General features: G+C 36.6%; 3 protein-coding genes across 4 annotated transcripts in view; all 3 read right to left on the reverse strand.

The window, feature by feature from the left end:
- LOC145311985 (ATP-dependent translocase ABCB1-like) overlaps positions 1-26,977 on the reverse strand; it is a 516,884-nt gene that overhangs the window by 351,018 nt on the left and 138,889 nt on the right. The gene's annotated exons all lie outside the window — the stretch shown is intronic.
- Positions 7,688-26,977, reverse strand: part of LOC145311986 (uncharacterized) — a 32,519-nt gene continuing 13,229 nt past the window's right edge. For both annotated transcript variants that reach the window (XM_080151063.1, XM_080151064.1), the window contains exons 3-6: positions 9,289-9,410; positions 8,912-8,979; positions 8,239-8,344; positions 7,688-7,788 (exon numbers count right to left, since the gene is read on the reverse strand). In XM_080151063.1, the coding sequence (XP_080007189.1) occupies positions 7,716-7,788; positions 8,239-8,344; positions 8,912-8,979; positions 9,289-9,410 (369 nt within the window). In that variant the 3' untranslated portion in view covers positions 7,688-7,715. The remainder of the gene's footprint in view (positions 7,789-8,238; positions 8,345-8,911; positions 8,980-9,288; positions 9,411-26,977) is intronic.
- On the reverse strand, positions 22,518-25,022 carry LOC145312821 (uncharacterized). Its single transcript, XM_080152061.1, has 4 exons — positions 24,103-25,022; positions 23,837-23,976; positions 23,491-23,719; positions 22,518-23,272 (listed from the first exon to the last, which is right to left on the reverse strand). The coding sequence occupies exons 1-4, from the start codon at positions 24,401-24,403 to the stop codon at positions 22,701-22,703; spliced, it is 1,242 nt and encodes a 413-aa protein (XP_080008187.1). The 5' UTR covers positions 24,404-25,022; the 3' UTR covers positions 22,518-22,700.

Below are 26,977 nucleotides of genomic sequence, written 5' to 3' on the forward strand. Positions count from 1 at the left end.
TTCAAAGCTGAGTGGTTAGTGAAACAAATATATGTATATATAAATACCCAAGTGATAAATAATGTTGTTTTTTGTATCATGGGTACAATCAAGTGAATACTAACCTCACCAAACAACACTGGAAACTGATATGGTAACTGAACGAAAGTACGCCCACCCTGTGGACATAGCCTGACTTGCTGCCCCACACTGGGCAGTGGTGGTGTGTACCTGGACCATCGACCCTCATAGTTGTGAACTATATACAGAGGAAGCGTGATTTTTTTGGAGCAAGGAGGAAAAGCTAGCTAGCTCTGGGGATATTCCTATACACGTATATATATATATATATATGGGCGTGTAGCCATGTATATATATAGATAGCCTACCTATCCATATATCTACTAGTGGATACGCTCCTAGAGACATCTGTGGATGCCTAACATATTCCCTGTTACCTTTAAAGGGCGAATATAGCTAAGATCCGCTGGTTACCACAGAAATCAAGAGCTATACTGGAAAGGAGAACAACTCAGGCTCAACAGTTAAACAAGACGCTGGCACCAACAGACCAACACCCTGCTACTTATCATGGGGGCGCGCCAGCCACAGAAACTCTTGAGCCAGGAGGACCGAGCCCACGGCTACGTGGACTACCACCCTAATTACACAGCTATAGTATTTATACTAGGGGTGAGCCGGCTCGAACCTCCTTGCGGCGCGGCTACTCTACTCTGCTTCTATATCTACAAGATACTACTTCTGTTATTACTTTGGCCTACTGTGTTGAGTACAGTGAACATCAAACACATGCCAGGTCACAGACCCCTGGTCCCTGAGATGCCCTTGTCTGGAAGGGTGACTGAATGTCCGCTGCACAGCTCCTGTTCAGTTGGTGCTCCACGCACGAGAAATAGCAATACTGGACTGGGGATTGCTGAACCTGTAGGTGTCCTCCTGGGGGTGTTGAACGATGCAACTGAGCCTAATGAGAAGGTGACAAGCTTCAGAGACTTAGTGGCCAGCCCCAAGATGGACACTACCACCAGAACTGAGACTCCAACGGGGCCCAGCCCTAGGGCCAGTACCACCTGTTTCTGGGGTGGAAAGGTCCTCCCTGGCGCTGGCCTCACCAAGCTGGAGGATGGGGAGCTGTCCCAGGGGAATAGGCTCTTCACCCAGACGCCCGACGCGTACCTGGGGGTGGGGGAGCCGCCACCCAAGCCTCCCTGGGAGCCCCCAGGCATGGAACGACTGGGGACCGGCCTAAGGATGGGGACTGGTGACCTGCTGCAGTGGAAGACTTTACCCAGCACGGAGGGAGCAGGGTTGACCAGCAGCAGTGAGGCTGTTCCCCCACACTCCAAGACCAGATGCCGCTACTCTGTTGAACCACTGCACATGTCCCAGCCAAGTTCCCCCATGCTGCTGAAGATGGAGGCCCACCAGGATGCAGAGCTCCAACCAGGGAAGTCAATAAGAAGGCCACCCCTTGCCAAAACCAGAACCACCGCAGGGGCTCCCCATCAGCAACTGACGGAGCCTGGCAGGGACGCAATACCAGCTGGCAACTCTGGCCCAACTCAGGTGGCTACCAACAGTCTGCTGACAGTCCGGAATACAGTTCAGGCTACCATCAGTATGGCATCTTCTGGGCCTTGCTGGTCCACCTGTGGGTACCTGTCCACACACTGGCCACAGGTACCCCCCAGAGATCATAGCCCCCTTTCCGACTGGCACCATCAACGGCCTTTGCTACCAACCACCTGGCATACCCAGAGGCAGGATCCCTCATGTGGAGAAGCACCTGCAGAAGCTAAGGCCGAGGCTGGCCTCGCCACCCAGGGGAGGAGAGCCGCTGTTGGATGGAAGGAACCTGTGTGTATGGGGAGGAGGCTGAATGTAACCAAGGAGCCACCACAAGCAGCCCGGCACCGCCTGACCCCTAGTAGGGGAGACCCTGTTTGTCAGCTGGTGCCCCAACTGGAGGAGGAGAGGCCTGGCAGGTTGATACACCCTGGGGAAGCCGGCCTGATGGGACTCAGCTGGACGAAGGGGCGCTGCCGCTTCAACGGCCACACAGCCGCCAAGTGTAGAACCGGTTGGGACCGGGCAATGAAGAAACACCAGGCCGCCCAACAACCTGCTTGCAACCAGTCTGCCACCCAGGTCCACCTGGAGGGAGATGCCCAGCCGTCACCCCAACTAGCTGCCGCCGCTGGGGCCGCGGCTACCCAGGAGTCTGTGTCTCAGATTGGGACCATGGTGGCCAGGATCAACGTGCTGGGAGGAGCGGCTGAACCCAACCGGGTTGGCCTGGACCGCAGCCGCAACCACAGGGGACCGGTGTCCGTAACCCCTGTCACCCCCAGCAAGAGCCGAGGGGCGCTACCCAGCGCCACCGGGACGGTGGACGAGGAGGCCCTGGCGGCCGCCGAGTGGGAGAGGCAAGAGGCGCTAGCCAGCGAGTCTGAGTCGATGTATGGGACGCCAACCGGCGTCGCCACCTGGAAGGAACGAGAGGTGCTTCCCTGCACCACCAAGATGATGTCTGGGGCGACAACCGTCGCCGCCACCTGTGAAGACTGGGGGGTGCTATCCAGCGCCCCACGCTGGTGCCTGGGGCGACAACCGTCGCCGCCACCGAGAGACCTGGACCCCTGTGAAGACTGGGGGGTGCTATCCAGCGCCCCCACACTGGTGCCTGGGGCGACAACCGTCGCCGCCACCGAGATACCTGGACCCCGGAAGGAGCCCGCAGCCCCAGAGGAAGGGGTGACACCCGTCACCCCCAGCCAGCCAGAGCCCCCAGCCAGCAGGGAGAGTCCAGCCGTCCCACACCCTCAACTGCATCCAGCTGTCTACCTCCCTCAACCAAGCCAGGGTAATTGTATTGCACTGGTGTACCAGGAAGTTTGGGCTGGGCCAAACTTGCCTGCGCCCCCTGCATCTGCCCCAGGAGCCAGGGTATCAGCCATTACCAGCCAAGCTGAAGAAGCTTTGACCGCTGCCTGGGGAGTAACACAACTAGGTGCGCCAAGTGCCGAGCCTAACCATAGAAGTAGAGGATCTCCAACAATTATGTCTACCCAAGATGGAGACAATGTGCCTGGACCCCTTCAGGCTAGGGGAGGAAATCCGGAGCCTGGTGCCTCCAGTCCACCAGCAGCAGTGTTCGTGGATGGGCCTGTCTCCCAGCCAACTAGAGCGGAGCCACCCTTGCAGATCCAAGACAGCCGCCGGCATAAAGGAGGGACTGTTACCTTTCCCTACCCCGCAGGTCGGACTGCCATGCACCACCCTGCCAATGTCCAGAATGAGCCTGAAGGAGGCAACGCTCCTACAGTATGGCAACCACCACCTGCCCGCGTTGACAGAGACCCTGGAAGCCGAATGAACCTGACCAGCCCCGAGGGCGAAGAAACTGCGCCTGCATCCAGTAGCCAGCCTGCCAGCAGCAAGGTGACCAACACGATGGAGACCACCAGCCCAGTGGAGAAACCTGAAGAGGTGTATACCAGGCGGCTGTTGGTCCAAGCCCCCTCATGTGCTGTGCCACCCCTGGAGGTTGACAGGGTGGCCTCAGAGGTACACATCCAACGGCCAGAATATCCAACAGGACCAGCTACTCCAGCAGATATAGCCGATTCCGTTAGACCTGGGGAGGGCTGGAGTCCACCACCGTCCAGCAACTGGTATCCTGGCGGACCCATTCCACAAGGACAACAAACTGAAGGCCGCAACCACTATCGGAAGTCTGGCGGTGCAGACAACCCCTCCAGCCTTCCGAGGGGAGAGTTGTGGTATGCGGCAGCTCTGGACCATGCAGAAACCAGGACATTATAGTGATGCTACGCACCTAGCTAAATCCTGTTATTCTACAATTATAAGGCCACCTGAAAATATGTCAGATAACGGTACTGGTTTCATCTCTCAGTTGTCCTGCAAATGGAGGGAGGGGGTGTTACCCCTCCCTCTCCCATCTTAAGCACCGGAACCTTCCCCTTCCACCACCAAGTTATCAGCACCACCTCAACCCTGAGGATAAAGGATCTAAACCTGCCCTCACCTGATAGAATCACCCCCACACAGACTGTTGTTGTCACAAGTAATCATCAAACCTTCCCTCTTTAGTACCCAGACCTACCACTCAACCCTTCTATGCTTATCTACCTATTGTGCTGCTCCATGGGCTATCCTGCCTGCCCCAGACAGGGATAGCCACCTACCTAACCATTGCAATTATCTATGTTTTACTGTATGATTTATCTTTAACTATCTTTATTCCTAATCCATATGTATTTATATTATGGTTAACTGTATTCTTAATCCCCCCCACCCTTTCCAGGGATGGGGAATCATGATTGCCCAAACTGACTATTGTATATGTATTATAATGCTTTTATGTTATGATCATTTATTCCTATCCATGTAGTTATTGTTTGTTGTATATAGCTTCAGTATCCTTTACACCTTCAATAAAGTGACAACTGAAATAGATGTTGATTCTTGTCTAGTGAATGCTAGAGAAGCATAGCTTCTCTATAGTAAGGTGTCCACGTCTGTTCACACTGCCGTAGTCTTTATTCGAACTCTGGTGTCTGCCATTTACCCTAGGCGGATACCACACTAACTATTCCCTTTTCCTAATCAACCTTTATCCCCCCCCCCCCTCCTTCTTCCTAATTTGTAGGGGCTGCAACTGCTGTAGCATTTATACACCATTGGCGAAGCTGCAACCATGAACATTGCCAGACGTACGGGTTCGAGGAAGCCTCGCAGCTTAGTTTGAGGACTTATAAACAATCATCATTATCACAACTCTAAGCCACCCTCAGTCCCATCAGTTTGGCTTAAGGCGCAGCTGCCTAACCCTAGCCAATTTTTCCTGAATTTCTTGTAATATCTTCTAAATTTACTTTGTAAATTACAGTCCCTTTTTTGCCTCATAATGGGATAAGTTTTATTTTCTTAGGTCAATCTGGTTACCAGAAATATTAATTTTCAGTGCTAAATCAGGTTCAATTACAAACATTGATTTAATATAAAAATTCCTAGCCTAGAATTTAATTTGAAATGTCATAAAAACTACTGCAAGCACATTCAATAGAACTATAAATAAAAGACATTTCTTTTACCTTTCAGCAAGGGGAATATACTGAAATTGTCTCCTAAGGCTACAACGCATTTTAGAAAAGATTTTACTTTTTATTTCAATTATGAAACCACTAGCGACTGTGCCCCTATTCCTTAGGGGGAAATTATATAAAACAGCCACCCCAGGACTTAAAAAGCTTCTTTAAAGAGCACAACTGATTTAATTCAGTTCAGCGTTTTACATTTTATGTCAAGACTAAAATATTCTTTGAAATTAAAAAAAATTTGTATCCTTTTTTGAATGATTTGTAAAGTTTTTATATCTATAGCGAAGCTACTCTGTATAAAAATTACAGTTAATGAGATTTACTCAGCGGCTTTATAGGATACACTGCTATAATATTTTTCTTTAATTTTTTTTCGTTTTTTTTCCTTCCATATTACTAAGTATACATGCATCAGTATTTCCACGGCTGCTTTTAATTAAGTTATACAAATTTCTAGTAACCAATTTTTATCTACTTGCAATCCTAATTTTATGATCTTAGTTTTAGTTCACGAACAATACCATCCTTGTTTTTAAATAATAATTTATTTTGAAACAAATTAAATTAAGGCCATTTTTTATATTCTTAAGATAAAGAAAATCTGGGAATTTTTGTATTTATGTGAATATTTATATTTGTATGTATGAACGGGGAGGGATGGGACATTGTTGGATAGTAATGTTTTCTTATTCGTTGTCTCAACAACTTCAGAACTTTTATTGAATTTGCATTGGTTGGTTCATTTTGTTTAATGTCCAAAAGTTTTAACCACTAATTGTAATCTACATAGTGGGTAATTTTGTGTTTCATCATTGGGGATGTACATCAATGTATTGGCCATTGCCTTATCCCTTTAGATCCTTGAAGTATGACATTAAAATAGGACCGATACAAGATTTATAGTTCACTTTAGCTGAACAATTTAAATATGAATTTAGAACAAAATAGAAATACAAAAAAGTTTAGATAAACAAATTTATTTCCTTTTTTAACTCTTTTTGTTTTGGAAAATTTTAAAACAATTTCATTGGAATCGAAAGGGGACGAAAAACTTTTTTTTCTCAAAATTTTGGTTATGCCCAAAATACTCCAAAATTTGAGAAAATTATACCTAAAATACTATGTATGCAATATTCTTTAAATATAATGAGAAAAATTATGAATAATGTTACTTTCTAAAATTTTTCTTTTTTCTAAATCCCTTCTTCCCCATTTCCCTTGGTAAAAAAGACTTAATGAAGTAGAGGAACAATACCAAATATCTTCAAGTAAATTAAGGATTTATATCTTTTGCAGTCGCCAAGAAATTAGATGTAAACCGTAAAACGGCTAAAAAGCTGCTTAAAGGAAATCTGACCGCCATGGATGATTTATACTTCATTGTGCTTTTTAATTTTGACAAGAAGTTTCAGCAGTCTATCTTTAATAGGAACTGAGAAAATCACGTTTCCCCAAATTATTTCAGAGCAACAGGCGATCATTTTGAACTATTAAATAGCTTCTCTACTAAAAATGGAAACATTCATCTTGAACCGTCAGAAATTACAAAATAGACAGTAATGCAATTTATTAAAAATAGTAGATGTGCCCCTAGCATCTAGGAGCTCTGTATGTGAAGGAGAAAAATAGACAAAACCATCATTACTTGAATCCAAAAATTAAAATAGCCTAAAACTATCCTAGAATCAAATTGAAGCTGTCTTGAAATGGAGAAGCCAATCGGAACTGTAGTTATCGATATCATAAGCTACAGACATAAAAATCTTACTTTACATTATAAGATTATGCCTCTAAGAAAATGTACTTAAAGTTCTCTATTATCATTACCTCTTTTGGTATGGTGAAAAAAGTTTAAAGAGAGCTGTTAATTTTGTGGTGCATGACTTTTGACACTTTTAATCTCTATTATAATCCCTATAGAATAAGGATAGAGAATAAGCTCGGATCTCAACTTTTTTCTGGATTAAGATTAACAAGGACAATTATGTCAAATATTACAGTATTGAAATGATGTTCTTAAACAAACAGCAATAGATAAAAGTATAAGCAAATTGTAAAATCAACAGCAGTGTCAAAACATTTCAACCAATGATTTTAATCTACAAAAGGGGTCTTGTTTATTCCCATTGGAGATGTTATGTAATATATCAATTTATCGTATATTGTTTTATCCTTTAAATGGTATCTAAGGCCTTGGAAGAGGTCGAGCACGTCAGAAAAATTTATGGCCGGATATATTGACTACAGACATATTGTAGTTAATTTAGCTTGCTTCGTTTATTGGTTAGTTTGTTTATCCAGTTACGGGGGGGAGATGGGGTATCATTATTTTAGCCAGCTGCGAGTATTACTTTAACAGTTTACAATTTACATAGATCCTAGCAGTGGATAAATTTAGAAGGATAAAATATAAAAGAAACCTCAACCTTTTTTGACATTTGTCCTTTGAAAGACGACCTTTTATAGTTGCAATTTTCAATGAATATCAAAATTTATAGCAGATTTCGTATTTATCAGTTTTATTGACAATTTTTCTTCATAGGTTATGAATCTATTTCATTTCATTTAAATCTTATTATGTTTATTTTTAAATTACAAATCACAGATATCACAAAGTGTTGGCTTATATGACTTTCTGCTAGAAATAGATCTTCTATCTAAGGATCTAAATAAAAACAGCTGTTAGTAATCTTATTTTACATGTCATTTAATGTAAAAAAAGTAAAAAATATCAACCTTGGTATGGTACTTAAATAGACTTCTTTGTCTAAGAAGTCCTAACTGTGCATAGTAATGAGTTTCGCCTGTTTATGGGCCAAGACATTAATCCTACTCTTACTATTTATGTCGCACACCTGACATAGCAGCAGTAGGAACCATTTAACGTCTTTAGTTATGTCGCGGTGTCGGCCCGATATTCGAACCTATTACCTCTCGATGACGAGCGGATGCGCTACGTGTTTAGCCACGATCCCGGGTTAGCCTTCATTACATAATCTCACTTATAGTAAAAATTACAAACAAACTACCCCCCTTAGTTCAAAATGCAAGGGGGAAGGTTAGGGTTTTCTATGCTCTACATGGCACTTTAAAAGAAACTTATCAGTAATAATACCTTGTTCTCCTAGAAATTTCTCCATCAGAATCAGAAGAGCAAGAGTCGCACTCCAACCTTCTCTGTGACAACTGTTTCTTATGATGGTTCACTGTTGCATAAATAACTAAATTAATTCACCTATTTGACATTCATAATTTTTACAAAACAAGGATGACAACATCCATAAAATCGAAGTTCTGGAATGGTAGGACAAAAAAATACCAACACTTGTAGAATGTCAGCATTGAATAGGCTAAACATACTTACATTTGTAGGACTTGGTTATGTAGATGCTTTGGTGGTGACATTATACCTTTTGTAATAGGAATCAGTATTCAGAAAATTAGATGAATAGGTTAACTATATAACAAAAAAAATGTTGTCAAAAAAATTAAAAATCAACAAGTTTTTTATGGACATTTTGGTAACGAATGTGGAGGTGCTACGCTTTTTAAATTGTTCGTAACTTTTATAGGAATCATCATGCAGTGATTGAAATTAATATGACAATTTTAACATGTCTTATCAATTAACAAAAAGATCTAACCGTTACGGAAGTACGGACGGACTGACCCAATTTACAGAAAAGCTTAGCTTTTTGCAAAGATATATATAGGAATATTTTTAAAGAGAATTATCTTCAATATAAGGAACCAGTTAACTTTTACTATTTAATAATATTTTTTGTTACCTGAATTTGATCTTGAAAGTGTAAGAGCTTTTTTACCAATATGGCTAGACGCACAAGAATTACAGGATCTTAAAATATAAAGAAAAAACTATAAAGTAGTAAATGTAATTATTAAACAGTAACTCAACTGCAATAATTGGACTTTAAATTAAAGTAGATTTTTTTACTAGCGAATTGGGGAAAACGTAATTTTCTCGGCTTGATATTAGCAATACTGAGAAATCATGTATAGCTCCGTATTACAAATTTAATCCCCACGAATATTGAAATAAAGGTCTTAAAATTAATACCAGTTTTATGAGCCGGGCCTTTCTTATGATTTTTATTTTAATATCGCCGTAAAGCTGTCTATAATACGATACGATAAATAAATATACCTGCATGATGTAGCCCTAACAATTTGAACTTCGGGATAAGCAGAGTGACAGGAAGCCGACCTTTGCAGTGTGCTTCTTGTTACATAGATTCTTGGTAGGCTTCCCTTACAGCTACCAGCTCTCTATATGGAAAGACAAATGTATACTTAGTATCTATGGTTGGGTCGTTTGATAAACGAAGGAGCTTCCTATTTTCTAGGAACTGTGAAAAGATTACCAAAATATAGTAAAAACCAGGGATCGTAAAACCTCTTTTAAGCCTTAGAGAAATCAATATTTTAAATTTAAAAATCAGATGGAAGTCTAAATCTGACCCAAACATAACAATCCACCTTTTTTTAAAATGAAACATTCAAATGTGTTTAAATTTAAGGCTTAGTCGAGGCTGACGCGCGGCTTTCGAGTTCTGGTAAAAGCGATTCATTAAACTGTAGAAGCTATGAATAAATACGAATTCAGCTAATGAAATCATAGATGAATAAACATAATATTTTCCAAAATGATTAATTGCTTAAAATTGGCGGTTTATATATCATACATATAAGCTTGGGTTCACGGACTATAAACATATAGATCAATGATGTGTCTACTAGATATTTAAAATATTAAGTATTCTAAACCCTAAACGTATCGTATTTCGAGAAAATTTGGAAGGGAATTTAGAGGTATGAAAATATTGAAATTGGGGAATATTAATTTACGTGTGCAAGAATTCTATTTCAAAAATAGGATATTTATTCCCCTCTCCATTCGTTCAAAAATACCACCCTATTTCTATTTTTCTAAATATTCAAATTTCTTAATATTTATTTACGAAGTACTTCGTAAATAAATAGAAGATTTTGAAAAATAATAAATTTTTACGTTTTATATTTCTATTTCGAAATAAATCACGCAATCTTAAGTATGTTCGTTAAACAATTCCGAAATAAAATTTACTAAATATGACTTTTAGGTTCTTTTTAGATAGATAGATAAACCCATAGATAGATAGAATCGAATAAAAAGAAATAGCCTGAAACCTGTCCATACAACAATACTTAGCTTCCCTAACAATTTAATATTGAGTAGTTAAGCAATTAAGAGAGAGAGAGAGAAAGAGAGAATATGAGAGAGAACGAGAGAGAGAGAGAGAAAGAGAGAGTCAGAGAAAGAGAGAAAGAGAGAGAATGAGAGAAAGAGAGAGAAAGAAAGAGAGAGAGAGAGAGAAAGAGAGAGAGAGAGAGAGAGAGAGAGAGAGAGAGAGAGAGAGAGAGAGAATAACATAAAGAGAGAAAGAGAGAGAGAGAGAGAGAGAGAGAGAGAGAGAGAGAGAATAAGAGAAAGATAGATTCAGAGAGAGAGAGAGTAAGAGAGAGAGTAAGAGAGAGAGAGAGAAAGAGACAGACAGAGAGAGATAGAGAGAGAGTCAGAGAGAAAGAGACAGACAGAGAGAGAGAGAGATAATAAGAGAAAGAGAGAGTCAGAGAGAGAGAGAGAGAGATAGAGAGAGAGAGTTAGCATAACTTTTGACGGAGAAACTCACTCACACTAAACTATATTAACCAATAGAAAATTTCAGCGGTAAACAAATTAACCAATGAGAGATGAGCATTCATATAGGCGCTAAATAAAACTTTGGGGACTTTCAAAGAATAATGATTGGTTAGTTCAATAAGTGTCCTAACGTTTCAACTACTAATTGTAATCTATAGAATGGGTAATTTTGTGTATCATCTTTGGGGTTGTACATCAATATATCTGCCATTATCTTATCCCTTTAGAGCCCTCGTTAAATTATAACAATTTGTTATGAAAAAATCTTTAAATATCATTTAATGTTATATTTTTTTTAGCAAAGCTACTCTAGAAATAACTTAGTGCGTCTGTCCATCTGTATGGCTAAGGGGAAACATAAATTTCCTGACTACTATTTAAAATGGAAAGCTAAAATTTTTGGTGAAAACTTGTAAGACCTATGCACATCAAGGCTACATACATCTTCCCTTATTATATTATACCAGGGAGGGAGACGACATTGGGCTGTTTATTACACTTGTCCACAAAGTTTTTTTGTCGAACAACTTTGGGGACTTTTGAAGAATAATGGTTGGTTAGTTCAATAAGTGTCTTAACGTTTCAACCACCAATTGTAATCTACAGAAGGGGTAATTTTGTGTATCATCTTTGGGGTTGTACATCAATATATCTGCCATTGTCATATCCCTTTAGATCTCATACATGCTCCATTATTACATTATACTGTTTAAATTTCTTTCTTGAAAACCTTTTTTTAGACAAGATTTTTTTCTAATTCTGTCTGCACGGTCATCAGTTTGTAATTTGGATGGGTTAGAATTGTTCTATTGTTTTCAAACTTTGCATGATGATTCCAATAACAGTTAGGTACGATTTAGAAAGCATAGCAACTCTATGAAAATCCGAATGTCCATTTAAAATAGGGTGATTTTTAACGTTTTTTTTGCAACATTTTTTTGTGTGATATTCATCTGAATTTTGGAATATTGATTCCTATGACAACAATGTTCAAAATCTCTATTAAAATAATTATGTATTATATAAATCCTGGGCAGGCTTTTAACCTCTCCTGGTTTGATTGTAGAGAGGGGGGGGGGGAGGGTAGTTTAACCCCAATTTTTAAAAATCAAGTACAGATTAACTCATAACCATTAAATAAAAATAAATGGGCGGAGACAATAGTCTATGACCGTATTCTAATAGAGATTAATACCTGACCGTTTCGTTTTTTAGGAAATAAATGGGCGGAGATTAATGTCCGTTTTAATATGGGGCGGGGATTAACACACATTCCAATGACCGTTAAGATACACTCATGACCGTTTTAACCACGGCAATTTCAAATAAATATTTGGCAGGGAGGAAGTGGACATTGGGCTGTTTATTACACTAGTCTCTAGGGTTTTAAATTTCTTATTCGTTGGCTTAACAACTTTGGGAATTTTGATTGGTTCATTTAGTTGTGTCAAAACGTTTCAACCACTAACTGTGATCTACATTAGGGATGTGTGTTAATTTAAAGGCCATCGTCATATTCCTTCTGATCCCTGATTTATATAAATAGATTTATCACTGAAAGTGTATTAATGATAAACCCCCATGTCTGTTTGTTAATTTCTTTAGGTCCTTATTCATATTTATAGAAATGATAAGTAAAGGAGGATGGGGGGGTGTATTTGTGCTTAACAGGTACTTTGTGTGAAAGCACCCATCAATTTCCCTAACTAAGAAACATCATTTTAAAGATATTTCAGTTATTAATTTATAGTCCCAGACTTTTATACTTTTAGGTTAGGAAGGGATCTAAAAGGATAAGACAATGGCTGTTAAATTCATGTACAGGGTGCGCCACATAAATCCGGACTTTTTTAAAACGGCCATAGCGCCAAAACTACTTGACCAATAAGGACGTTTGACCCCACTATAAAAAGCTTAGGTAATGACCCTTTTGCCCATGAAAATCTTTGGACGATGGAGGACGTGTACGCCGAGCTGGCCGCGCATATGTTCAACAAGGCAGATTCGAATTGCGCAGATAGTTTACCGTGGATTTATGACTTGGGCCTACTAAATCTGACCTTAGCCCATCTGTAGGTGAGATGGTCTAATGAAACCTGCTGGAGATACTATCAGATACCTAGTGAAAACACTAGAAAAGACTAAAGCTCTAAATCCCAGCTTACTTGGCTGAAGTACTCCGACAAAGTGGATCATGGTAGATTTTAAGATGTCAAAAACGTCAAAAATCTTGAAAATTTCTCGGTTCTTGACTTTAGGGGCTCACATGGAACCTTGAAACTCGTTTTAGACTATGTATTGCGCTGATAACCCTATCTTAATCTTCATGCCATTTTTAAAAAGGTATAAAACGTTGTTCTAGCCTAACTGTGGCCCAAATAAGAGCCGCCGTGTCAAAGGGTAGCTTTAAAGATGGGTTAATTTGGATCCTGCGGTTACTCACGTCCTTAAGGAAATGTGGCCTCCCAGCAGCCCCGATCTTAATTCCATGGACTTTTGGGCCTGGAGCGCCATTAAAGCATAAACCAATAGACGCGCCCATACCAAGGAGACCTCTCTCATTGCTCCTATCATGGAGAACTACGCCTGCTTGAACAGGGACATGGTGACCAGGGTCGGCGGGCGGTTCAGGGGGCGGGTAGAGGCGGTGATTGAGGCTGGCAGCGATTTTATTAAATAATCTAATAGTCATATACCTAGGTTGCTTCCCAGTTTTTAAAATTCAATAAAATATTTAAAATTGACGATTTTATGTTTATTTGTTTAAAAATAATAAAAAGTCCGGATTTATGTGGCGCACCCTGTACATCCCAACCAATTAAAATTCAGGAAAAGTCCCCAAAGTTGTTAAGCCAACAAATAAGAAAATGCTTTTTATAAAACTTTGGGGACATGTGATATAAATAGCCCATTGTTCCCTTTCTCTAATATTTACTTTCAATTTTAGGATTTGATTATAATACTTTACCTTGTTGTACTAAGAATCATTATTTAAAAAATCAGATGAATAAGATAATTATGTCATACAAAATTGTTTTGTCAAAGTGTCAAGAAAATCAGCATGTTTTAAATGGATATACGGACTTTCTGGTAACGATTATAGTGTTGCTATGCTTTCTAAATTGTACCTAACTGTCATAGGAATCATCATGCACAGTTTGAAATCATTAGGACAATTCTAACATGCCTAAATTAACGAAAAGAACCAACAAAAGAGAAAGAGAGAGAAAGAAAGAGAAAAAGAGATAAAATGAATATAAAAGATAAAGAAAGAAAACACTTGATTATACAGATGCTTCGCTTATAATATTGAACATTGTTTGAATTTTTGAAAAGGAACCAGCATGTTTTTAAATGGATGTGATTCTGGTAATGATTATAGAGTTGCTACACTTCATAAATTATACCTAACTATTATTGGAATCATCATGTAAAGTTTAAAATCGATAGTATAATTGTAACATGTCTATTTTAGTTATCATTTCACAAATAAAAAATTTGGCAAAAAGTAAAATCATCATGTTGTATAGGAAGAATTATTAGGGGGGGGGGGATGTATGAAGTGAGAGAGAGTGAGTGTTTATTTAACTCCTCCCCCCCCCCCCAAGAAATGCTAAGATTGCATTCCTAAGATACAGGGATAGAGCAATAATTCAGACCAGAAAATTGTAGACTGATCATTAATGATATTGTCTTCCTATTGAAAACTTCGGATCATGTAACTTGTAGATGCAGCGCTGCACTTACAAGTAACATGTTGTTAAGCCATCAAATAAGAAAATATTATAAAACTTTTGGGATTAGTGTAATAAACATCCCATTGTCCCCTATCTCTTTGAACTTTGAAAAGTATATTTGATGAAAATCTTCGTAAAAAAATCCGACATAAATCTTTAATAGTAACCTTTTTATAGACGAATGTTAGGAGTTATACATTATAGAATTGTAGAATAGCTTTGCTATTAAAAAGTTAAGTAGTATGTAGTTGAAATATTGAGAAGATAAATAATATCAATGGTCAGGTTTTAAGCTAGTTTCTCTATAAAATATAAGATATCCCTAGGAACATGGGACGAAGCTACTAGTAAGTTAGAAAGTTTCCCCTCCTTCCCCTAACAAATTTTAGTTACAAGAAACAAAATCCTTTTAAGTTTTGCTCACTAATTGTTTTCCCCTTTTTTAGTGGCACAGCTGCTCTATAACTAGGTTAGGTCAGTCTAAAAGTCAAAATATCTTGCAATCAATATTAAGAAAAATCAGGGTTCTTAAGAGATAAGACAATGGCCAATAAATTGATGTACATCCTCAACAATGATACACAAAATTACCTTCTATGAATATGTCACTCTCTAGATTAAATAACTTAAACTACAATACACAAATAATCTTGTTGTATGTATTTCTATCAATGATTTTGGATCTAGTCAACCTTGTTTTTATTATTGCATGAAAGGATGGGGGAGGGGAGGGGAGGTCATGTTATAATTATCAAATTACAATATGACGTCTATTTGGGGGGGGGGGGGGGGGAATGACATGTATACACGGGTCATTTAATGTGATTTAGATGTACACATGTACATTTAAATTATGCTTATTTTGATATTCCGACCATAAACACCAAAAATAGAAAGACAGAAGGACATTTCAAAATATAGAGTAGCTTCGAAAGTTTGGAAAGTCAACTCCTAAGTCTAACCCAGAAGAATGAAGGGATAATAAATAAAAGTAAAAGTTTTCCTCCCCCACAATCTACAATACAAAGTAGAATGATGTCTGTCTGTCTGTCCCTTAAGATCTTTGTAACTGCTGGATTCTACTCTTCAGGGAATATACCTACTGGTCCTGTGGTGGTTATAGGCTATTTGTATTGTGTGGGGGGGGGGGACACCATCAACAACCCCCAAAACCTATGTGATATTTTGTTAGCAGAACTAATCAGGGCAAGTTCCAACCTTCTCCCAATCACACCTAACACATGTTTTTGTAGTTTTACAATATACATATACTAGCGGTTACGCCCCTAGAAGCCTCTAGGGGTACTTAAGGTAGAAGGGGAAAAAGTCGACCTCATCCCATTTTAATATTAAGTTTTGAAAGAGTAAAAAAATAATATTTTGGGGGGGAAGTTTAAAACCTTCCCAGGACCTGTAAGAAGCTTTACTGTAAAAGAGAACAATACCGGTTCAGCGGTTAGCGAGATCCTTCGGGACAGACAAAAACGCTTACTACTTTATATAATAGGATAATTAAAAATACTGCTCCCCCCCCCTCCAATTATTTATCATTACTTTTTACACTATCTACTTTGAGAAAATTACAAGGATAACAACATCCATAAAAGCGAAGCTCTAAAATGGAATGACTGATATTAACTTTTGTAGAGTGTCAGAACAAATTAAGCATAATATTTTTGGATTATTTTTGACAAAATTATACGTTATTTTTTTTGTAAAACTGTTAAATACAGAATAATGTTAAAAGGACAGACCTACCGACCCTAAGTATAGAAAAGCCCTGCTTTATAAAAAGTAAGGTTGGACCCCTTGCTCATATCAAAACCTCAACTTCCTGTTGTTGTATTAGTAAAGAAATATGGGAGGGATATTAAATTAATCTAATGATTTTATAAGTTTAAATTTTTAAAAGCGAAGCTTTTCTATAATTAGGGTTGAACCGTACGTCCGTCCGTCCGTACGTCTGAGATGGATAGCTTTTTTCATTAATCAAAATCAGAAATCAAAATACCAAAAATCAGATCAATCAGATGATTAGATCACATAAAAATTTGTTGTTAAAAAAGTAAAAAAATCAACATGGTTAAAATGGACGTACGGACATTTTGGTAATGATTATAGAGTTGCTACGCTTTCTAAATCGTACCTAACTACTAAAGTTATCACCATGATTATTTTTCCATGCTTCTTAGTTAGTTTAATATAATTTCTTGTATTCATTCGAATCCGGTGGATAGGAACCGGTTCTCATCCATACGAAAAAACTATGTCTAGCATCGTATTATATCCAGTTTTCTACGAATATAGAAATGTACAATCATAAGATTAAAACTAGCCCCGAGTTTTAATCTTATAATTGTACATTCTATAACCGCGGAAAGCCGTTTATAATACGATACGAGAAATAACTATTATTGTTCATTTTCTTTAAAGACAAAATTATTTTCATATAATTTAATATAATGTTAAACATCAGTTGATTTTTAAAAGCGAAGCTTTTCTATAATTAGAATCGGTCCATTTGTCCGAGACAGATAGCTTTTTCCGTTAATTTAGGCATGTTAGAATTGTCCTATATATTTCTTGCATGGTGATTTCTGTAGTAGTTAGTTAAGATTGAGAAACTCTATAATCATTACCAGAATGTAAGTACGTCCATTTCAAACATGTTAATTCTTCTACTTTTTAACAACAAATGTGATTTAATTATACGATTGATCTGATTTTTGGTATAATGATTCCTGGGACAACAAAGTACAATATTATAAGAGAAACAACACTATAATGAGGTCCTCCTAAAAATCTGAGTATGTCTATAAACATTATCCTGTATCAAACAGTTTTTCAACAAATTTAATTACAATTTTGCTTTTACTCTTATACATTTATACTCTGATTATTCAGTTCTGACACTATATCAGTGTTAATGTCCGTTTGTCCTACACTTTCAGTGCTTCGCTTTTGTGGATGTTGTCATCCTTGTTTCTATATATAATTTTGTTTGTCCATAAAGCCCATAACAGATTAATTTTTAGGGTGATAGACACGTCCTTCTTGTTTCAAGCCTTTTATAATGACTCATATAACATTTCAGCTTTTTAATTTGAATTTAGGTTGCAATTACGCAGCAGTCTAAGTAATGATTTCTCCCTTCCCCTTCCCTTCCCTACCCCATCCCCTCCCCTCCTAATGAATTATCGAACTAACCACCAAGGGAGTTCACTGTTAGCAATCTAAATAGACCACTATTTCTCCCTTGTCATAATATCCACGTATATATCCTTTTCTACAATAGGCAAATGTAGATTACAATTGGTGTTTAAAACATTTTGACACTAAATTAAATGAATCAACCAATCAAAATTCAATTTATTGTTTAGGTCTTGGGATGTTTTGAAGCAATTTTCTGATTTCCCTAGCTTCAAAATACAAATGAGAAAGATTTCTAGTTTCTACAATAAGAAGAGGCGCTAACATTTAGAAAAATTAGAACTAATACAAGAATGACAACATATATCAAAGCGAACCTCTGTAATGGTAGGACAAATAAACTTTATAATTACTTGTAAGTTGTAGAGTGTTAGAACTGAGGGCAGAATATAAATAGATAAAAGGACATATAAGATTTTTAGGACTTGATTAGGGAGATGCTTCGCTTATAACATTACTAATATTATGCATGGTTAAAAACTTAAACATTTTAATAGATATTGAAAACAGAAATATACTTTTAATTTTTCATGACTCTATACATGTTTTTTTTATTATCTTTGTCTTAAGATGTATTATGTGTTAAACTTATAATTATTAAACTTTAAAAATTGTAATTTACAGAAGGGGTTGTGTATGATCATTGGGGATGTGAATCAATTTATCTGCCATTGTCTTATCCCTTTAGATCTCATATAAAGAATACAGGACTACAGCCCCTCCAACCCCTTCCCCCCCCATCTAAGGTAATATGATATGAGTTGTCCATCTGAAGTCTATTATTAGGTTTGTTTGTTTTTTTTTTGGGGGGGGGGGGAGGGGGAAGGCTTATGTTCATCATAGCTTAGACATTTTAAAGGCGAGGCTTTTCTATAATTAGGGTTGGTCCTTCCATCCGTCACAAATGGATAGCTTTTTTTGTTAATTTAGGCATGTTTGAGATATCAAGCAGTTTTTTAACAAATTGACTTACAATTTTGCTTCGACTCTTCTGACACTATACAAGTGTTAATATCCGTTTGTCCTACTGTATCAGTGCTTCGCTTTTATGGATCTTGTAATCCTTTCTAAAATTTTCCATGACTGAGTATATACATGTCATACATTTCCCCCCCCCCCCCCCCCCCCATAAAATGGGATTATCATCATCATCATAAATAATGGGGGGTGGGGGGAAAGAAAGGAAGGGGTTGAACATAGGAATAGTGTGATCAACAGCTCATTGTCCCCTCCCTCCCTGGATATTAATTTTTCCGCCTCCCTTTTATGTTTTAGGTTATGTCAGTCTAAAAGTCAAAATATCTTGCAATAAAAATTAAAAGTAAGAAAAATCAGGGATCTTAAGAGATAAGACAATAGCCAATAAATTGATGTACATCCCCAACAATGATACAAAATATGGTTCTGATATCACAAAAACCAATCAACCAATATTATTTTTTTTATAATTCATTCTATAAAAATAAAAAACTCATCAATATTTAATTTTAAAAAAAAAATTGTATAAAAAGTAAAAAAAAACACTGAGAAAATATTCGGTGTAGAGGTTTCGTGTTCTTTCTAGACAGCCATATTGGCTATTTTTCCAAATTTTGACGGAACGAAAAAATTTATTGGAAAATATCAGTAAATATTAACTTTCAGGATCGTAAAAATTTAGAAAAGATTTTAATATTTATGTTTCATGTCCAAATTCAACCCTTTCCCTAATTATTATAAACGACTTTGGACAGTTCGAAAATAGGGGGAATATTAAAGAAATATTGACCCGTGAGTTTCAAATTTCCATCGTCAAAGATATATTGAATAGATTTCAAGTAGACATATGTCTGATATAGATTGTCAATTCGTTGACAGGGATAGAGTAATGAAATGCAATGATGTGTCTACTAGATATTTAAAATATTAACTATTCTAAACCCTAAACGTATCGTATTTCGAGGAAATTTGGAAGGGAATTTAGAGATATGAAAATATTGAAATTGGGGAATATTAATTTACGTGTGCAAGAATTCTATTTCAAAAATAGGATATTTATTCCCCTCTCCGTTCGTTCAAAAATATCTCCCTATTTCTATTTTTCTAAATATTCAAATTTCTTAATATTTATTTACGAAGTACTTCGTAAATAAATAGTACGAAGTACTTCGTAAATAAATAGAAGATTTTGAAAAATAATAAATTTTTACGTTTTATATTTCTATTTCGAAATAAATCACGCAATCTTAAATTAAGTATGTTCGTTAAACAATTCCGAAATAAAATTTACTAGATATATTAGACTTTTAAGGTTCTTTCTATGAAATTAATGTGATGACATAATTTCCTTACTCCAAAAAGTCTACCTGTTAAGAATACGACATTTTAGACGTCTTACTTTTTTCATTGCTTTTTTTACAGGGTAAAATAAAAATTCTTCCTAATATTAAAAAAGTATAATTTTGCATTACGTAAAAAAAGTATATAACGATAATGAAATATATTAAAGTTAACTTATAATAGTTTGTAATTGTAATTGTAACAATATATTTATAGATTCCCTGTTATTTGATATCATCCGTTTCCGGTGTATGCTGTTCAATTTATATCAGGGATAAATATATACACAAAAATTCCTCCAACAAATTTTTATTATTTACCGTGGTCAAAACATATTAAAAAATCTTATTTTAAAAAATGTAAATATAACGAAATAAATTATATTGAAGTTTCTAATTACCCATGTACATTTCTACCTCGTGCACCTCGTGCACACACACATAGTTCTTCAGTCCTTATTTGAATTTCAGAGTGTATTGACACGTCATACTACGCGTTAGTTAGATACAAAGAAAAGTGAAAAATAATAAAAAATTAATATACAATGTGAAAACTTCAAATGGAATTATATTAATACAATAAAATAAAGTGATAAATATTATTTGCAATTGAAAATATAGTTATAAAAAAAAGAAGAAAGAAACAAAGTCAAGTGTCAACACAAGATCATCATCTAATTCTGTACTGTCGTCCGAAAAGGATTATTGTAGTCTATTGTTTTGCGTGAATGTCATAAGAGTACATGCACGTCAAAATAATAGGCTATGTTTTCTATTTCGGAAGGCGGTACACATAATCATTTAGTAGAGTATATTAAGGTAAGGATTTTGTAATAATTTGTAAATATAAAGTGAAAAGTCTGTTCGTTATAACTTAATTATTCTTATTTTGCCTTTTGGTAATTTCAATTTTAAACGCACAGATTTTATACTGTGAATAATTCGGCAAGCTCCATACTTTGTTTTTAATTATGTTTATTTTTTATTTTTTTATATCGTTCCAAAATTACAAAGTATCGGGTGTGTTTTATCGATAAGTCTTAGTCTTACCTAAAAATATTGAATCCCTGTGTTCGAAAAGAATTTCCGTGCATTTTTTTACGTCGTTCAGAACGGCTCGGCTCCACATTAGTTAAAAGTGAGTTTTTACAGTAATAATATGATTTAACGGTCTATTTCCTTAAATTAAACTTAAAAACCATATGTTACCAAATATACACACATCCGCAGCCGTATTTCTAGATTCGGCTCCGCGTTTTTTTGCGTTGAAACTCGTTTTTAAATGTACGCTCATATTAAACCTGATTATCAAGCTGTTTTTAAACAAATTTACTTACAATTTTGCTTTGACTCTTATATATTCGCATTCTGATAATTCAGTTCTGACATTAATGTCCGTATTTTTTTTACATTTTAACAACAAATTTTTATGTGACCTAATTATCCGATTGGTCTGATTTTTGGTTTACTGATGTTTGAATGTACAATAATATAAGCGAAGCGGCAAGTACGCATTTTTATTTTTTTCCATCACCCTTTAATTGAAATTCAAATTTATTTTTGGATATTTAGTATTTACTTTCATTTGATGTCCAACTTATTTACTCTAGAACCTCGAGCAAGAGACCATCCACGCATAAAGACACAAGACAAGTATGATTTGAGTAATGTTTTTGGCTTCGCTACTTATTGATTATTCATCCTTGTTAAATTAAATAACAATACTGCAAAAAAAATAAATATATCAATAAACAGTTTTTTGGGTTTTATTACAACATTTATTTTATAATGGTAATGATACAGATATTTAAAAAACACAAAATTATTTCATTAAATTATTTGTTTTACTTTTACTTCTACTTTATTTCTTTCCAACATAATTAATATGATAAACATATATACAAAAATTATTTCACTTTTCCAGTTCCTTGGTTGCTGTCTTCTTGGTAACTTTTACCTGTCTATCCCAAAATGCTTGGGACTTCTTGGGGACTAGCTTGTTCATCTTCAAGAACATGATGGCGTGGATGGTGTCTTTCTCTAGGTTATAGCGCCTCGATGAGTAAACTAATTTGAGGTGTGAGAAAATTCTCTCACACCTCGCATTAGAAACAGGTAAGTTGTTGAAGTTGGTCATCAAACTGACAAGTCCAGGTGGATAACATATCTGCTCTGCAACATGTTCATACCTGGCAGTAAGCATCCTGTGGCTTGCAGTCATTGCTCCTTGTTTGTACAGTTTCTGGCGTTCTTCAACATCGAAATCCTTGGACTTAGATTTTTTGACTTTCGCAATTTCCTCCTTTATCTTAGCGACTTCACGTTGGTAACCGTATGTCAAGGCATGCAACTTGGATTCTTCTATATTATTCCAATCCTTCAGCCCAGCTTTCAGGTGTTTCTTCATGACGTTCAGGGGATCCTTCTGTTTGTCACGTTGTTCTTTCTTTTTCTTCTTGGCTGCTGCTTGAGCCTGAATTTCTTTGAACTCTTGTTGTTTGTTCCATAACATCTTTTGGATGGGTGTCATCATGCCTGTAATACATAAATATAATTAATAAAAATGATAATTGAATTATTTAACTAATGTTATTATTATTATCTATTTTAATTAATATTGTATATCTTTACCTGTGGGAGGTGCAGTTTCTGGAGAATCGTACTCGTCAGCTTCGGAATCCTCATTGTCGGCATCCGCATTAGCACTACGCAGGTCGGCCTCTTCATCTGCCTTTTCTTCAGGACTTAGGTTGGCTCTCAGTGAGATTCGGTGTAGCCGTTCACCCAACAACCTACAATTTTTGGGTGCTTGTTGTAAGATTGTTTTTGCTTCATCCTGTGTCACCGTAAAGCTTTGTGTGCCACTCGCAATCATTTCCAAATGACTGCGTGACAGGGGGTGTAGGTAGAGACAGACTTGCCAGCCTGCATTATTACGGACAATCTTGTTAACTCTCTGGTGAAGGAACTTGAATACACGTCTAGCGAATAAGTTGCCAGGCATACTTGTCCGTAGGGTAAAGAACACCGTATCCAGCATGGTGAACATCTGGACGATTGTGGCCTCATGGGCTTGGGCGGGAATTGTCAGCATGGTATCCACACACTCCAACACTTGCAGGACTTCTCTGAGGGCAAGAACCTGGTCAGGTGTTGGCCACAGATTGTCAAACTTCTTGTTGACTAAAATAAACATTAAAAATTAATTCTATTGATATATACAGTTCTAATTTTTAATTAAGGGAACGAGAGAAGAAATAATTTATTTAGTTTAAATTTTAATAAACTTCTATTTGTTACCTTTCTCTTTTGTTTAATTAAGGGACAGAGAGAAATTTAAGTTGGTAATTTTGTTAGTTTTAAATTGTTGTTTAAATTATAATTAACTTTTTTGGGTTTACCTTTCTGATCCTGCACGGATTTTTTCACCTTCTGAAGTAGTTGTTTGTTGTCAAACAACTCTAAGAACCGCTTTATCATGTTCATTCTGGAGCTCCATCTCGTCTCCACGTATCTGGTAAGCATACGTTGTCCACTCTCTACCAAAATGCGACGCAGCTTCTTGTTATTCATAATTTTACTGACCAGCTTTGCCAGGTTAATTATGGTTCTGTTGTACCCCTTCCCTTTCTAAAAAATATAATATTTGTTAATTTTCACGTTTTTGTATAATTTATTATTTAACTTTTTAAGTTACTGTATAAGTTATTTAGTTGGTTCTATTAATCATTTAATTAATTTACTTACAACTTTGGCAGCCTGCTTCAACGCCAACTCCACTTGGTGGTTGAGGCAAACGCCTCCCACTATTAGTCCACATTTTTGCTCATCACATATCATTGTTTTCTGGATGTTCTCTTCCATTAGTTTCCCGAAATTTGTGATTGCTGAAAAGAAATAATTTAATAAATTAATATAATTTAGTTAAATGCATTTCGTGAAACTACCCCTGTAAATCATTAAATGTAATTCATTGAATTTTTTGGGAATGAATTTAATTTAACTTTACTTACCCTCTCTTTGTTGTGGATCTTTGATGGCGATGGACCTGTAGAAAATCGCACTTGATATGCCGCCATCGCCTTGTCTTGTTCCTGCCAGGGTTTCTTCACCTCCATCCTGACCCTCACCTTCGGCTTCTACAACACCATCCTCAACCTCATCTAAATCTTCTGCTTGTGCAACTCCTTTGTCAACCTCTTCTATAACCATATCCAACGGGATTTCATCTTCACTATCAGCCTCAGGTGTGTCTTCCTTATCACTATCATCATCATCATCACTGACTTCCTCATCTTCATCCTCATGGTTCATGTAACTTGTATACTCTGTGGGGGTTTTCCCGTGCTCTTCATTGAGTATCTTGACGGACTAAAGAATGAAAAATAAATTAATGATTTACTTTCTAATGGTATTGTTTTAGAATATTAATTCTCGTATTCATTCAAATATTCATCTAAAAAAACTGGTTTTATCTTACAATTGTACATTTTACATCCGCGGAAAGCCATTTAAAATACGATGCGAGAAAAAACTATTAAATAGTTATGATTTTATAATTATAATTTATAATTTTTCATTACCTTTACACAGTTGGCAGCCGAGTCGGATGTGGAGCTGAGAAGTTGATAATGCTCAAGCCCAAACCTTTTCAACAGTTGTTCGAAATATTCGTAGATGCTGCGGCCGGAAGCATCGGGTTTAGGCATCTAAACATAAGTAATTAATCAAATTATCATTTAGGTATTTGTGGTCATTCTAAATTTCTAAGAATTAATTTTAAACTTATACCTGTTCACAGGCGAGCAACAATTCTTTGGGACCTTCTGCATCGGTATAGTTTGCAGTTACTGAAAAATTAGTAATTCTTTTATATTATTCATAATAGTTTACTTTACTTTATTTAATTCAGGTTATGTAGCTGCTGCAGTTGTAATTGCATTAATAAATAATAATATTTTATTTATTTTATTTAGGTTACCTGCAATGAAGTCGGTGTGGTGAACATTGCCGAAGTCGAAGGAAAGGTGCAAACCTGCGGAAACAAAGATAATATTGATTATAATTATTTGTTATTTAAAATAATTAAATATTAACATTTTTTCCGCAGGTGTGCACCTTTCCTTCGATTTAGGCAATGTACACACCCGCGGAAGTAAAGATAATTTAAATTAAGTATTTGTTATTTCTTTCAGATTTTGAAATTATTTAGTAATGTTTTAGTTTATAAATTATAATACTTAATAGTTAATAGTTATTAATACCTTTATTTTCTAAAATCTTCTTGAAGGATTCCATGTAATACTTGTGCTGCCCCTGCAGCCAGTTATGAAGCTGTTTGCTGGTGGGTGCATCCTGCTTGTTGCCTTTCTCAAGTAAACCGACCTGCTTGGCGATGAGATGGTCAAAGGCATTGGCATCCTTATCCTTAAAGCGAATTTTTTAAAGTTAGTATGTTTTTCAACCTATTTTTAAAAAATACACTATTCTAACTGACATGAAGATATATTTCAATTTTAGCAATCATTTTCAATTCATTTTGTTTAAAAAAATATAGGTATGAGACATTAGATAACAGCAAATATGATCAAAAATATTAAACATACATTTACCTTAAAGCGAAGGAAACTTTCATTATTAACCAGTTTTCCTGTTATGTGGCGCAGCGCTTCTAGGGCAGTGGTGTATATTTTGACTTCATGGATAACTTCAGCATCTGCCTGGGCCTGTTGAAACTTCCTCTGAAAGCTGGCCAGGTTCACTCCCTTCCTATACTCTCGGTAAACATCTCTGTGGTCATTGATCCAGTGATGGCGAAACCTCCTAAACAGGTAAGCAATTAATATTATTTTTTTTAGCAAAGCTACTCTATAATTCACCTTGTCCGTCAGTATATATTTTTAATCAATGTTTATGAATACTTAATACCAGTGTTCTGGAGCCGGAGCCGGGAGCCGGGAGCAGCAACATTTTTGGTGGAGCCGGAGCCGGATCCGGAGCCGTATTTTTTGTTAAAAACGGCTCCGGCTCCGGACTAGGTAAAAATGATTTTTTAAAGTAATATTATAATTTGGCAACGGTCTATTTCCATATAATAAACTGAAAAACTATTGTTACTTAACAAATAGACACACATCCTTCTACTTTTAAATAGCTTTAATCAAATAAAAGCAAAATATTTTATATTATTTATCTTATTTTATCAAATTCAATAATGAAAAAAATTGATATATTAATTTTAAGGTAGGAGCCGGAGCTGGAGCCGGAGCCGGGAGCCGTATTTCCAAATACGGCTCCCCGGAGCCGGAGCCGCATCAAAATTATACGGCTCCGGCACGTTGCGTTAATACATCATGTTATTTTATGTCAACTTAATATTATTACCTAAGAAGGTTAGTTTCTTGCAGTATAAATTTCTCTCTTGCTTTTGGATCTGTGGGGCATTCTTTCACGTGGTATGTGTCATCCCAGGTATTGAAGTGACAGTATTTGCACCCCCGCCCCCACGGGGTCTTATGCTTACCCTTTCCAGGGTAGTTGGGGATCATGTAAGCATGATCTTCAAGCACTTTAACCAAGTAGACATAAACCTGAAGTAATTTTAATTTTATTAAACATTTTATTTAATAATCTCACACCTGTAACTCTTTTTTTAGTTGTGTTCCTTTGTTGACTTTTAGTTTTGGTTTCAAAAAGTGTCACTTTTGCCCCCCCCCTTGACCTTAAAAAAATAGCCTATTATTTTAATTATTAATTAATATTATTTTTCCCTTGCCCTCTGGACAAAATATAAAAATTATTTGGCTACTTGTTTTTTTTACCTCGATTGGGGAGAAGGTTTGGGGGGTGAAGTTGTTTTTTCAGGTTCTGGGCTTGCAGGTTTTGACC

The sequence above is a fragment of the Acartia tonsa genome, chromosome 2 (assembly GCF_053477335.1).
Source record: "Acartia tonsa isolate MP-2025a chromosome 2, ASM5347733v1, whole genome shotgun sequence".
In the NCBI taxonomy this organism is placed as follows: domain Eukaryota; kingdom Metazoa; phylum Arthropoda; class Copepoda; order Calanoida; family Acartiidae; genus Acartia; species Acartia tonsa.